Source organism: Oncorhynchus nerka, linkage group LG20 (genome assembly GCF_034236695.1).
Source record: "Oncorhynchus nerka isolate Pitt River linkage group LG20, Oner_Uvic_2.0, whole genome shotgun sequence".
Classification (NCBI taxonomy): domain Eukaryota; kingdom Metazoa; phylum Chordata; class Actinopteri; order Salmoniformes; family Salmonidae; genus Oncorhynchus; species Oncorhynchus nerka.
In genome coordinates this window covers 92,959,744-92,974,524 of record NC_088415.1, presented here as the reverse complement: position 1 = coordinate 92,974,524, position 14,781 = coordinate 92,959,744, and the positions used below count along the sequence as shown (strand labels likewise).

At 43.8% G+C, this 14,781-nt stretch overlaps 2 protein-coding genes across 2 annotated transcripts; both read left to right on the top strand.

The window, feature by feature from the left end:
* Positions 1-1,580: 1,580 nt before the first annotated feature.
* Positions 1,581-7,621, top strand: LOC135563127 (microtubule cross-linking factor 1-like). The gene is made up of 3 exons (XM_065006105.1): positions 1,581-1,698; positions 5,512-5,759; positions 7,131-7,621. The coding sequence occupies exons 1-3, from the start codon at positions 1,676-1,678 to the stop codon at positions 7,619-7,621; spliced, it is 762 nt and encodes a 253-aa protein (XP_064862177.1). The 5' UTR covers positions 1,581-1,675.
* Positions 7,622-10,104: 2,483 nt separating this feature from the next.
* LOC135563126 (microtubule cross-linking factor 1-like) lies at positions 10,105-11,130 on the top strand. The gene has a single exon (XM_065006104.1). The coding sequence runs from the start codon at positions 10,108-10,110 to the stop codon at positions 11,128-11,130; it is 1,023 nt and encodes a 340-aa protein (XP_064862176.1). The 5' UTR covers positions 10,105-10,107.
* Positions 11,131-14,781: the final 3,651 nt, after the last annotated feature.

Sequence of the window (14,781 nt, the reverse complement as noted above, 5' to 3'; positions counted from 1 at the left end):
AAGCTCGTTTGGAGGTTAGATAGCACAGTGTCCAATGACGGGCCGAAAGTATATAGAATGGTGTCGTCTGCGTAGAGGTGGATCAGGGAATCGCCCGCAGCAAGAGCAACATCATATATAGGGAATAGGGTCTATAGTAGTGCACTATATAGGGAATAGGGTCTATAGTAGTGCACTATATAGGGAATAGGGTCTATAGTAGTGCACTATATAGGGAATAGGGTCTATAGTAGTGCACTATATAGGGAATAGGGTCTATAGTAGTGCACTATATAGGGAATAGGGTCTATAGTAGTGCACTATATAGGGAATAGGGTCTATAGTAGTGCACTATATAGGGAATAGGGTCTATAGTAGTGCACTATATAGGGAATAGGGTCTATAGTAGTGCACTACTATATAGGGAATAGGGTCTATAGTAGTGGACTATATAGGGAATAGGGTCTATAGTAGTGCACTATATAGGGAATAGGGCTCTGGTCTATAGTAGTGCACTATATAGGGAATAGGGCTCTGGGCTATAGTAGTGCACTATATAGGGAATAGGGCTCTGGTCTATAGTAGTGCACTATATAGGGAATAGGGCTCTGGTCTAATGTAGTGCACTATATAGGGAATAGGGCTCTGGTCTGTAGTAGTGCACTATATAGGGAATAGGGCTCTGGTCTATAGTAGTGCACTATATAGGGAATAGGCTCCTGGTCTATAGTAGTGCACTATATAGGGAATAGGGCTCTGGTCTATAGTAGTGCACTATATAGGGAATAGGGCTCTGGTCTAATGTAGTGCACTATATAGGGAATAGGGCTCTGGTCTATAGTAGTGCACTATATAGGGAATAGGGCTCTGGTCTATAGTAGTGCACTATATAGGGAATAGGGCTCTGGGCTATAGTAGTGCACTATATAGGGAATAGGGCTCTGGTCTATAGTAGTGCACTATATAGGGAATAGGGCTCTGGTCTAATGTAGTGCACTATATAGGGAATAGGGCTCTGGTCTGTAGTAGTGCACTATATAGGGAATAGGCTCCTGGTCTAATGTAGTGCACTATATAGGGAATAGGGCTCTGGTCTAAAGTAGTGCACTATATAGGGAATAGGGCTCTGGTCTATAGTAGTGCACTATATAGGGAATAGGGCCCTGGTCTATAGTAGTGCACTATATAGAGAATAGGGCTCTGGTCTATAGTAGTACACTATATATGGAATAGGTCTCTGGTCTATAGTAGTGCACTATATAGGGAATAGGGCTCTGGTCTATAGTAGTGTACTATATAGGGAATAGGGCCCTGGTCTATAGTAGTGCACTATATAGGGAATAGGGATCTGGTCTAAAGGGGCCATTTGGGACACCGCCCAGGACTGTATAAAAGTAACAGTTAACCCCTAAAGTGTCTTCAGACCTCAAAAGAGTGGTCTTTTTCAATACTGGTCCAGTGCAGGGTTTTGTACCAGCCCTGCACTATAACACTTCTCTCTGTGTGTGTGTATGTGTGTATGTGTGTGTGTGTGTGTGTGTGTGTGTGTGTGTATGTGTGTGTGTATGTGTGTGTGTATGTGTATGTGTATGTGTGTGTATGTGTGTGTGTGTGTGTGTGTGTGTGTGTGAGATTTCAGGCTCTGAATGAGATTCCAGACAGAGAGGGCCCCTCGGAGTACCAGGAGGAGGAGGAGATGGGTTTTGGCAGCCTGCTTAGGTAACAACCTTATTGTTACTGTGACAAACTGTCCTTGTTGTTACTGTGACAACCTGTCCTTGTTGTTACTGTGACAACCTGTCCTTGTTGTTACTGTGACAACCTGTCCTTGTTGTTACTGTGACAACCTGTCCTTGTTGTTACTGTGACAACCTGTCCTTGTTGTTACTGTGACAACCTGTCCTTGTTGTTACTGTGACAACCTGTCCTTGTTGTTACTGTGACAACCTGTCCTTGTTGTTACTGTGACAACCTGTCCTTGTTGTTACTTTGACAACCTGTCCTTGTTGTTACTGTGACAACCTGTCCTTATTGTTACTTTGACAACCTGTCCTTGTTGTTACTTTGACAACCTGTCCTTATTGTTACTTTGACAACCTGTCCTTGTTGTTACTTTGACAACCTGTCCTTGTTGTTACTTTGACAACCTGTCCTTGTTGTTACTGTGACAACCTGTCCTTGTTGTTACTGTGACAACCTGTCCTTGTTGTTACTGTGACAACCTGTCCTTGTTGTTACTTTGACAACCTGTCCTTGTTGTTACTGTAGGTGTGACTTACCTGGATTCATCCAAATTATGTTATTACTGTTTCCACTAATCGTATCTAGACAGGCTGCCATTTTAACATTTACAATAGATATGTTTTCTGCTTTTGGCTGTTGTTTGCTCTGACCTCCACTCACTGTATATTTAGCAAGTCTACTGTACTGATACATCCTTTGGGTAAAGAAATGACTGCTGTAGGAAGGGATTTGTGTTGAAGTATCTCTGTGAAGCAGCTCTGTGAAGAAGCTCTGTGAAGCAGCTCTGTGAAGAAGCTCTGTGAAGCAGCTCTGTGAAGCAGCTCTGTGAAGCAGCTCTGTGAAGCAGCTCTGTGAAGCAGCTCTGTGAAGCAGCTCTGTGAAGAAGCTCTGTGAAGCAGCTCTGTGAAGAAGCTCTGTGAAGAAGCTCTGTGAAGCAGCTCTGTGAAGAAGCTCTGTGAAGCAGCTCTGTGAAGCAGCTCTGTGAAGCAGCTCTGTGAAGCAGCTCTGTGAAGCAGCTCTGTGAAGTATCTCTGTGAAGCAGCTCTGTGAAGCAGCTCTGTGAAGCAGCTATTTGTGAAAGATCATAATGGTACATGATCCAAGTCATTGCAGCCTGATGATTAATTATTGACTCATTTTATAGCGATCCCTAATGAAATGAAATGCATTAACTGGCCTTCACTAGATGTTTTTATGCTCTGTGAAGAGAGGCTCTAACATGTAGTTTAGACAAGAGATATGACAGAGAGAGACAGTCCTGCCTGGAAGAGAGGCTCTAGCATGTAGTTTAGACAAGAGATATGACAGAGAGAGACAGTCCTACCTGTGAAGAGAGGCTCTAGCATGTAGTTTAGACAAGAGATATGACAGAGAGAGACAGTCCTGCCTGTGAAGAGAGGCTCTAGCATGTAGTTTAGACAAGAGATATGACAGAGAGAGACAGTCCTGCCTGTGAAGAGAGGCTCTAGCATGTAGTTTAGACAAGAGATATGACAGAGAGAGACAGTCCTGCCTGTGAAGAGAGGCTCTAACATGTAATTTAGACAAGAGATATGACAGAGAGAGACAGTCCTGCCTGTGAAGAGAGGCTCTAGCATGTAGTTTAGACAAGAGATATGACAGAGAGAGACAGTCCTGCCTGTGAAGAGAGGCTCTAACATGTAGTTTAGACAAGAGATATGACAGAGAGAGACAGTCCTACCTGTGAAGAGAGGCTCTAGCATGTAGTTTAGACAAGAGATATGACAGAGAGAGACAGTCCTGCCTGTGAAGAGAGGCTCTAGCATGTAGTTTAGACAAGAGATATGACAGAGAGAGACAGTCCTGCCTGTGAAGAGAGGCTCTAGCATGTAGTTTAGACAAGAGATATGACAGAGAGAGACAGTCCTGCCTGTGAAGAGAGGCTCTAGCATGTAGTTTAGACAAGAGATATGACAGAGAGAGACAGTCCTGCCTGTGAAGAGAGGCTCTAACATGTAGTTTAGACAAGAGATATGACAGAGAGAGACAGTCCTGCCTGTGCTGTTTATCTCTAACATGTAGTTTAGACAGAGACAGAGACAGTCCTGCCTGTGAAGAGAGGCTCTATCATGTAATTTAAACAAGACAGAGACAGTCCTACCTGTGAAGAGAGGCTCTAACATGTAGTTTAGACAGAGACAGAGACAGAGACAGTCCTACCTGTGCTGTTTATCTCTATCATGTAGTTTAGACAAGACAGAGACAGTCCTGCCTGTGAAGAGAGGCTCTATCATGTAGTTTAGACAGACAGAGACAGTCCTACCTGTGCTGTTTATCTCTAACATGTAGTTTAGACAAGACAGAGACAGTCCTGCCTGTGCTGTTTATCTCTAACATGTAGTTTAGACAGAGACAGAGACAGTCCTACCTGTGAAGAGAGGCTCTATCATGTAGTTTAGACAAGACAGAGACAGTCCTACCTGTGAAGAGAGGCTCTAACATGTAGTTTAGACAGAGACAGTCCTACCTGTGAAGAGAGGCTCTAACATGTAGTTTAGACAGAGACAGTCCTACCTGTGAAGAGAGGCTCTAACATGTAGTTTAGACAGAGACAGTCCTACCTGTGAAGAGAGGCTCTAACATGTAGTTTAGAGAGAGACAGAGACAGTCCTACCTGTGAAGAGAGGCTCTAACATGTAGTTTAGACAGAGACAGAGACAGTCCTGCCTGTGCTGTTTATCTCTATCATGTAGTTTAGACAGAGACAGAGACAGTCCTGCCTGTGAAGAGGCTCTATCATGTAGTTTAGACAGAGACAGAGACAGTCCTGCCTGTGAAGAGGCTCTATCATGTAGTTTAGACAGAGACAGAGACAGTCCTGCCTGTGAAGAGGCTCTATCATGTAGTTTAGACAGAGACAGAGACAGTCCTACCTGTGCTGTTTATCTCTATCATGTAGTTTAGACAGAGACAGAGACAGTCCTACCTGTGAAGAGAGGCTCTAACATGTAGTTTAGACAGAGACAGTCCTACCTGTGAAGAGAGGCTCTAACATGTAGTTTAGACAGAGACAGTCCTACCTGTGAAGAGAGGCTCTAACATGTAGTTTAGACAGAGACAGTCCTACCTGTGAAGAGAGGCTCTAACATGTAGTTTAGAGAGAGACAGAGACAGTCCTACCTGTGCTGTTTATCTCTATCATGTAGTTTAGACAGAGACAGAGACAGTCCTGCCTGTGAAGAGGCTCTATCATGTAGTTTAGACAGAGACAGAGACAGTCCTGCCTGTGAAGAGGCTCTATCATGTAGTTTAGACAGAGACAGAGACAGTCCTGCCTGTGCTGTTTATCTCTATCATGTAGTTTAGACAGAGACAGAGACAGTCCTGCCTGTGAAGAGGCTCTATCATGTAGTTTAGACAGAGACAGAGACAGTCCTACCTGTGCTGTTTATCTCTAACATGTAGTTTAGACAGAGACAGAGACAGTCCTACCTGTGAAGAGAGGCTCTATCATGTAGTTTAGACAGAGACAGAGACAGTCCTACCTGTGAAGAGAGGCTCTATCATGTAGTTGAGACAGAGACAGTCCTACCTGTGCTGTTTATCTCTAACATGTCCTTACCTAGGTCTTCCTTCAAGTGGCAGGATTCAGCGGTGGATCTGTGATGCTGATGGACTGAATCCTCTCTGAACTCTCTTCCTCTTCTCTCCTCCTCCTCCTCAGGGCTAAGTCGGTCTGTTCCATGAGTGACTCTCCTGTGGATCTGTGATGCTGATGGACTGAATCTTCTCTGAACTCTCTTCCTCTTCTCTCCTCCTCCTCCTCAGGGCTAAGTCGGTCTGTTCCATGAGTGACTTCCAGCGTCTGATGGGCAGCTCTCCCTTCCTGCCTGACAGGGGTCGTCGTGGTGACCGTGGCCGTGACGACGTGACTCCGCCCCTGTCACCCGACGACCTGAAGTACATTGAGGAGTTCAACAGTAAGGGTTGGGACTTCCCTGTCCCTGGCCCATCCCCGACACCAGGCCACCACACCCCTACAGCCATGGAGGCCTGGGCAGAACGGCCCGCTTCAGGTACTGATGTTGCTCATGGTTTAATGCTGTCTGTTTTTACCACCACCATTTACATTTTTTATTTACATTTTTTTTAAATTAATTTACAATACAAAACATACACATGCAAATGACAACATCACACAAACATTCACAGCAGCACCCCTACCCAGAACCACCTGCCCCCCCCATCTCCAGCGCATCAGTCTCCTCCACATGGCCTCAAACTGCAGCATTTTGTTTCTCTCCGTGGCCTTTCAACATTTAGATAATAAAGCATTTAACCTTCCCATTGTCTTAACGACGGCGGATTGGTTGATTTCCAATTTTATTTTTTTATTTTTTTAATCTACTTTTTTTTTCAAGATTATTGACGATAAAAGTGTCGTCCAACCCGTCAGGTATCTCACTGTTCCCTCATATGTCGTGTCGAGGAATATGCAGACAGACGGATTAAAAAGGACATTTACGTTGTAATACTTTCTGACTGACAACTTTCTAACTCCGCCCATAACTTTATGACATCATAACATTCCCAGAAGGCCTGGATTATTGAGTTAGTTTCAACTTTCTAACTCCGCCCATAACTTTATGACATCATAACATTCCCAGAAGGCCTGGATTATTGAGTTAGTTTCAATTTTCTAACTCCGCCCATAACTTTATGACATCATAACATTCCCAGAAGGCCTGGATTATTGAGTTAGTTTCAACTTTCTAACTCCGCCCATAACTTTATGACATCATAACATTCCCAGAAGGCCTGGATTATTGAGTTAGTTTCAATTTTCTAACTCCGCCCATAACTTTATGACATCATAACATTCCCAGAAGGCCTGGACTATTGAGTCATTGTTAGTTTTACGCTTAAGACATGACTCTGCCGTTGTGCTACTAGAATTTGTGAACTTTGTCACTTGTATAATGAATTCTATTCATTAGTTTATACTGGATTAAGCGTAGATTTTCATTAACTGTAATTTAGTTAGTTATGATCCAACTGTCCCTCCATCTTGTGCCAATATCAGTTCTTTGTAAATCTTGGTTCCAGTAGTTTATATTTATTTCTAATATAATTTGATGTCAAAAAGATTTCAAATCAAAAAATGTCTTGATATGAAACATTTAAATTGCACGTCCTTAGATATGATCTACATTAAGTCATTCCAAAAGTCCTTTTTAATTCTGTCATGGGAATACATTTATCTCCTATTACCAAGTCATTTACTGTGTCTATGTCTTTAGAATAAAAAATAAAAGAATCTATCCAAGGATTGTTCCAAAGGGCTGTGTTTTAAGCGAGGGATATTGGTTCTCCGAAGAATCCGTTTCAGAGCTGTATTAGTTAGAATTCTAGTTCTAATCATTCCACATTCTCTCTCTGACTTCCAGAACCATTCCAGCCGGCCTCGTGGTTCCTAACCACCAGCGCCACTTTGACCACCAATACCCAATCCAGCCACGAGCCCCCCAGCCCACCACACTGCCAGCGGGGTAACATAGGAGGGGGAGCAGGGGTCCACGTCTCCCACAGCCCCACCCGATCCCCCGGGCCCTCCGATCAAGACTACCTGTACCCCAAAGGAACTAAGGGGCAAGGGGGTGGGGGTGTTGGTGAAGTAGGGGGTGCCTCCGGGATTGGGGGGTTAGGAGGTCCAGACGAGGTGTTTGGTGATGGTAGGTGGCCTCCTTCCTGTCATAAGGAGTTATTAGAGGGTGGGGGGGGGGTTGGGGGTCCCATCCCCACGGTGGGGTACGCCTCGTCTCTGGAGCTGCAGCTGTCACGGAACCTCAGTGATGACATGAAGGAGGTGGCCTTCTCCGTTAGGAACTACCGCTCTGGCACCTCGGACCACCTGGAGCAACAGAGACAGGTCTGTTGACGTTGTATCTGTTGTTGTTGTCTAGCTGTTCATCCATCTAGTCTGTTGTTCATCCATCTAGTCTGTTGTCTAGCTGTTCATCCATCTAGTCTGTTGATCATCCATCTAGTCTGTTGTTCATCCATCTAGTCTGTTGTCTAGCTGTTCATCCATCTAGTCTGTTGTTCATCTAGTCTGTTGATCATCCATCTAGTCTGTTGTTCATCCATCTAGTCTGTTGTTCATCCATCTAGTCTGTTGATCATCCATCTAGTCTGTTGTTCATCCATCTAGTCTGTTGTCTAGCTGTTCATCCATCTAGTCTGTTGTTCATCCATCTAGTCTGTTGTCTAGCTGTTCATCCATCCAGTCTGCTGTTCATCCATCTAGTCTGTTGATCATCCATCCAGTCTGCTGTTCATCCATCTAGTCTGTTGTTCATCCATCCAGTCTGCTGTTCATCCATCTAGTCTGTTGTTCATCCATCTAGTCTGCTGTTCATCCATCTAGTCTGCTGTTCATCCATCTAGTCTGTTGTTTATCCATCTAGTCTGTTGTTCATCCATCTAGTCTGTTGTCTAGCTGTTCATCCATCTAGTCTGTTGATCATCCATCTAGTCTGTTGTCTAGCTGTTCATCCATCTAGTCTGTTGTTCATCCATCTAGTCTGCTGTTCATCCATTTAGTCTGTTGTTCATCCATCTAGTCTGTTGTCTAGCTGTTCATCCATTTAGTCTGTTGTTCATCCATCTAGTCTGCTGTCTAGCTGTTCATCTCTCTGAGGTTTCTACAGTATACTGTCTAGCTGTTCGTCTCTGTGAGGTTTCTACAGTATACTGTCTAGCTGTTCATCTCTGTGAGGTTTCTACAGTATACTGTCTAGCTGTTCATCTCTGTGAGGTTTCTACAGTATACTGTCTAGCTGTTCATCTCTGTGAGGTTTCTACAGTATACTGTCTAGCTGTTCATCTCTGTGAGGTTTCTACAGTATACTGTCTAGCTGTTCATCTCTGTGAGGTTTCTACAGTATACTGTCTAGCTGTTCATCTCTGTGAGGTTTCTACAGTATACTGTCTAGCTGTTCATCTCTGTGAGGTTTCTACAGTATACTGTCTAGCTGTTCGTCTCTGTGAGGTTTCTACAGTATACTGTCTAGCTGTTCGTCTCTGAGGTTTCTACAGTATACTGTCTAGCTGTTCGTCTCTGTGAGGTTTCTACAGTATACTGTCTAGCTGTTCATCTCTGTGAGGTTTCTACAGTATACTGTCTAGCTGTTCATCTCTGTGAGGTTTCTACATTATACTGTCTAGCTGTTCGTCTCTGTGAGGTTTCTACAGTATACTGTCTAGCTGTTCATCTCTGTGAGGTTTCTACAGTATACTGTCTAGCTGTTCGTCTCTGTGAGGTTTCTACAGTATACTGTCTAGCTGTTCATCTCTGTGAGGTTTCTACAGTATACTGTCTAGCTGTTCATCTCTGAGGTTTCTACAGTATACTGTCTAGCTGTTCGTCTCTGTGAGGTTTCTACAGTATACTGTCTAGCTGTTCATCTCTGTGAGGTTTCTACAGTATACTGTCTAGCTGTTCATCTCTGTGAGGTTTCTACAGTATACTGTCTAGCTGTTCATCTCTGTGAGGTTTCTACAGTATACTGTCTAGCTGTTCATCTCTGTGAGGTTTCTACAGTATACTGTCTAGCTGTTCATCTCTGTGAGGTTTCTACAGTATACTGTCTAGCTGTTCATCTCTGTGAGGTTTCTACAGTATACTGTCTAGCTGTTCGTCTCTGTGAGGTTTCTACAGTATGCTGTCTAGCTGTTCGTCTCTGTGAGGTTTCTACAGTATACTGTCTAGCTGTTCATCTCTGTGAGGTTTCTACAGTATACTGTCTAGCTGTTCGTCTCTGTGAGGTGTCTACAGTATGCTGTCTAGCTGTTCGTCTCTCTGAGGTTTCTACAGTATACTGTTTAGCTGTTCGTCTCTGTGAGGTTTCTACAGTATGCTGTCTAGCTGTTCGCCTGTGAGGTTTCTACAGTATACTGTCTAGCTGTTCATCTCTGAGAGGTTTCTACAGTATACTGTCTAGCTGTTCATCTCTCTGAGGTTTCTACAGTATACTGTCTAGCTGTTCATCTCTGAGAGGTTTCTACAGTATACTGTCTAGCTGTTCATCTCTGAGAGGTTTCTACAGTATACTGTCTAGCTGTTCATCTCTCTGAGGTTTCTACAGTATACTGTCTAGCTGTTCGTCTCTGTGAGGTTTCTACAGTATACTGTCTAGCTGTTCATCTCTGTGAGGTGTCTACAGTATACTGTCTAGCTGTTCATCTCTCTGAGGTTTCTACAGTATACTGTCTAGCTGTTCATCTCTGTGAGGTTTCTACAGTATACTGTCTAGCTGTTCATCTCTCTGAGGTTTCTACAGTATACTGTCTTTCAGGTTTGGGGATCCTCTTCTCACTTAGACTTTTCACTTGTCTGTTTAATTGACTCCACAGCTCCGAGATATGGCGTGTCAGACAAATGGTTTCACCACTCGGGGAACCCAGACCACTCAGACCATCAGCGTGGGGTTACAGACAGACATCCTCCGCACCCTCACCAGCTCCCCCCACCGCTGCCTCACCCCTAAAGGAGGCTCCACCCCCATCTCCTCCCCCTCCAGAAACATCCGTAAGATACAGTACTCCCCTGTAGTCCAGTCCAAGTTCGAGCGTCCATGTTGTTCTCCTAAGTACGGCTCCCCTAAGCTTCAGAGGAAGCTGTCAACATCATCGAAGGCTGACCTCCAAGGTGGGGCCTCAAGCTCCACGGCCGGCCCCAGGGTCCCTACCCCTACCACCCCCCAGAAGGGTGCCTCTGAGTCGGCCTGGGCTCGCTCCACCACCACCAGGGACTCTCCGGTCCACACCACCATCAACGATGGCCTGTCTTGTCTCTTCAACATCATAGACCACACCCCCGTAGCCTACGAACCCCCGCAGTGCAAATTCACCAAGTCCCCCAGCCGCTCCCGCCCCACCCCCCTTGACCCCTCACCTCCTGGTGAACCCGGTCTACCCCCCTCAGACCTCAAAGACCCAAGATACCTTGGAGCTGTCCAGGAGTTTCTGAGGAATGTCCGCGGGCGTTCTCCCAGCCCGGTGCAGCTGATAGTAGAGACCCAGGGAGGGCCGGGGGGAACAGGAGGGGAGAGGACACCGGAGGTGCTCAGTATACGCCAGGACCTGTCTGCCCCGCCTGGATACACGCTGGCAGAGAACGCAGCCCGTCTGCTTAACAAGAAGCTGTTGGAGCAGAGCTTCAGGGAGGAGAAGAGACTGGGGTCTGGTGGGTCCTCAGCCCAGGGACAGGGAGGCTACACGAGAGAGGGGCGACAGGCGGAGGGAGACAGGAACCAGTCGGGGTGTTTGGAGGTAAACAATAACACCTACTGCGTTTATTGCTTAGTGTTTATTAGGCTCACTTTTAGGTCACCTGTTGGTCACCTGTTGGTCACCTGTTGGGCATGTTCTTTCCTAGAGTCCTAGAAATAGATCATTAAAACCTACATAAACACTAGCTATTCGATTTTTTTTAAAATTACTTTTAAAATGTGTTCTTATTGACCTAAATGCTGGTGTTTTAGTCTAAATACTATCACTCTACTAACTGGATTGGTTGTTTATATGTGTTGTTAGTTTATTAGCCCGCCCATTGGGCTACAGACCTAGACAACCAATACTTTGACCAAAACAAACCCAATTTAGGAAATAATATATATATTTTTAAATCATATAACTCCGTGCTGGTGTTTTCTTGTCTAATCAAAAAGCATTGACTGACACTATAGTAGTGTTTCATATTGAATAACTTTTTTCCACATACAGTATTTTACTGTATTCTATTGTATTCTACAGTATTGTACTGTATTCTATTGTATTGTACTGTATTTTACTGTATTATATTGTTTTCTACAGTATTTTACTGTATTATATTGTATTCTACAGTATTTTAGTGTATTCTATTGTATTCTACAGTATTGTACTGTATTATATTGTATTGTACTGTATTTTACTGCATTATATTGTATTCTACAGTATTTGAAGGCATTCTATTGTATTCTACAGTATTCTATTGTATTCTACTGTATTTTGCTGTATTCTATTGTATTCTACAGTATTTTCCGTATTCTACTGTATTTTGCTGTATTCTATTGTATTCTACAGTATTCTATTGTATTTTCCCCTAGTTCAGTATATACTATTGTGCTTCTTTGTTTCTTCTCTATACTGGAAAGGGCTGATCTGACTCCTTTTGACTCCTATCACTCTGCTTGAGCCACCACCCATTCAGTTGGACACTGTTAGTATTGTAGTTAGCATTGCCATGACCATAGGGAGTAGGGCTGACCCGATAGTACTGAGGGTTTCAAACCCTGGCTGTCTGTTCTAACCTAACGTAACAGGGTTTTTTTTAGAGGAAAAGGAAGCTAGGTTGAAAATAGCTGTATCCCTGGAAACTGGATACATCCGGTTGTTGTCAACTTCACTAAGGGTGATCTTGCCCCAAGCAATGTGTTGAAAAAACATGAATATAACATTTTGGTTTAAATTCTTTATGTGATTCCAGTATCAGTAGACCATTAGAAAAGATCTGAGCAAAAAGTAGGTTAAAAGCTATATAACATTATGTTAATAGTGTATGTTTAAAGTGAATGAAAACATTACAGTGAAGCACTAATTTCTATTCCGACTGTACATACACTGAGTGTACAAAACATTAAGAACACCTTCGTAATATTGAGTTGCACCTACTACCATACCCCGTTGAAAGGGACTTACAGTGCATTCGGAAAGTATTCAGACCCCTTGACTGTTTAGTTACGTTAGTCATGTTCTAAAATTGATTATACATGTTAAAAAATCCTCCTCATCAATCTACACACAATACCCCATAACGACATCACAATACCCCATAACGACATCACAATACCCCATAACGACATCACAATACCCCATAACGACATCACAATACCCCATAACGACATCACAATACCCCATAACGACATCACAATACCCCATAACGACATCACAATACCCCATAACGACATCACAATACCCCATAACGACATCACAATACCCCATAACGACATCACAATACCCCATAACGACATCACCATCACAATACCCCATAACGACATCACAATACCCCATAACGACATCACAATACCCCATAACGACATCACAATACCCCATAACGACATCACAATACCCCATAACGACATCACAATACCCCATAACGACATCACAATACCCCATAACGACATCACAATACCCCATAATGACATCACAATACCCCATAACGACATCACAATACCCCATAACGACATCACAATACCCCATAACGACATCACAATACCCCATAACGACATCACAATACCCCATAACGACATCACAATACCCCATAACGACATCACAATACCCTATAACGACATCACAATACCCCATAACGACATCACAATACCCCATAACGACAGCACAATACCCCATAATGACATCACAATACCCCATAATGACATCACAATGCCCCATAACGACATCACAATACCCCATAATGTCGACGTTGGCTTCTCCTGTATTTGGGGAGTTTCTCCCATTCTTCTCTGCAGATTTTCTCAAGATCTGTCAGGTTGGATGGGGAGCATCGCTGGACAGCTATTTCCAGGTCTCCCAAGAGGTTCAAGTCATGGCTCTGGCTGGGCCAATCAAGGACATTCAGAGACTTGTCCCGAAGCCACTCCTGCGTTGTCTTGGCTGTGTGCTTAGGGTCCTTGCCCCAGTCTAAGGTCCTGAGTGCTCAAGAACAGGTTTTCATCAAGTATCTCTATGTACTTTGCTTTGTTCATCTCTCCCTCGATCCTGACTAGTCTCCCAGTCCCAACCGCTGAATAACAGCCCACAACATGATGCTGCCACCACCATGCTTCACCGTAGGGATGGTGCCAGGTTTCCTCCAGATGTAATCTTGGTTTCGTCAGACCAGAGAATCTTGTTTCTCATAGTCTGAGAGTCCTTTAGTTGCCTTTTGTCAAACTCCAAGTGGGTGGTCATGTGCCTTTTACTGAGGAGGGGCTTCCGTCTGGCCACTCTACCATAAAGGCCTGATTGGTGGAGTGCTGCAGAGACGGTTGTCCTTCTGGAAGGTTCTCCCATCTCCACAGAGGAACTCTGGAGCTCTGTCAGAGTGGTCATCAGGTTCTTGGTCACCTCCCTGACCAAGGCCCTTCTTCACCAATTGTTCAGTTTGGCCGGGTGGCCAGCTCTAGGAAGAGTCTTGGTGGTTTCAAACTTCTTCCATTTAAGAATTGTGGAGGCCACTGTGTTATTGGGAACTTTCAATACTGCAGAAATGTTTTCGTACCCTTCCCCAGATCTGTGCCTCGACACAATACTGTCTTGGCTCTATACGAAAAATTCCTTTGACTTCATGGCTTGGTTTTTGCTCTGACATGCACTGTCAACTGTGAGACCTTATATAGACAGGTGTGTGCCTTTCCAAATCTTGTACAATCAATTGAATTTACCACAGGTGGACTCGAATCAAGTTGTAGAATCATGTCAATGATGATCAATGGGAAACAGGATGCACCTGAGGTCAATGTAGAGTCTCATAGCAAAGGGTCTGAATACTTAAATGAGATATTTCTGTTTTTATTTGTAATACATTTGCAATAAATTTGAAAAAAAAACGGCTTTCAATTTGTCATTATCGGGTATTGTGTGTAGATTGATGAGGATTTTTTTTTTTTTTTACATTCAATTTTAGAATAAGGCTGTAACGTAACTAAATGTGGAAAAAGTCAAGGGGTCTGAATACTTTCCGAATGAATATTTTGTCTTGTCCATTCACCCTCTGAATGGTACACATACACAATCCATGTCTCAATTGTCTCAAGGTTTAAAAATCCTTCTTTAACTGGTCTCCTCCCCTTCATCTACATGTCTCCTCCCCTTCATCTACACTGATTTAACAGTGGATTGAACAGGTGACATCAATAAGAGATCACAACTTTCACCTGGATTCACCTGGTCAGTCAATGTCAAGCCTGACCTGTAAATCACACATCTGTAGATGTTTTTACTCTCTTAATGACCACATATAGACTGGATATTACAGGACTGGGGTAGTGTAGTTGTTAG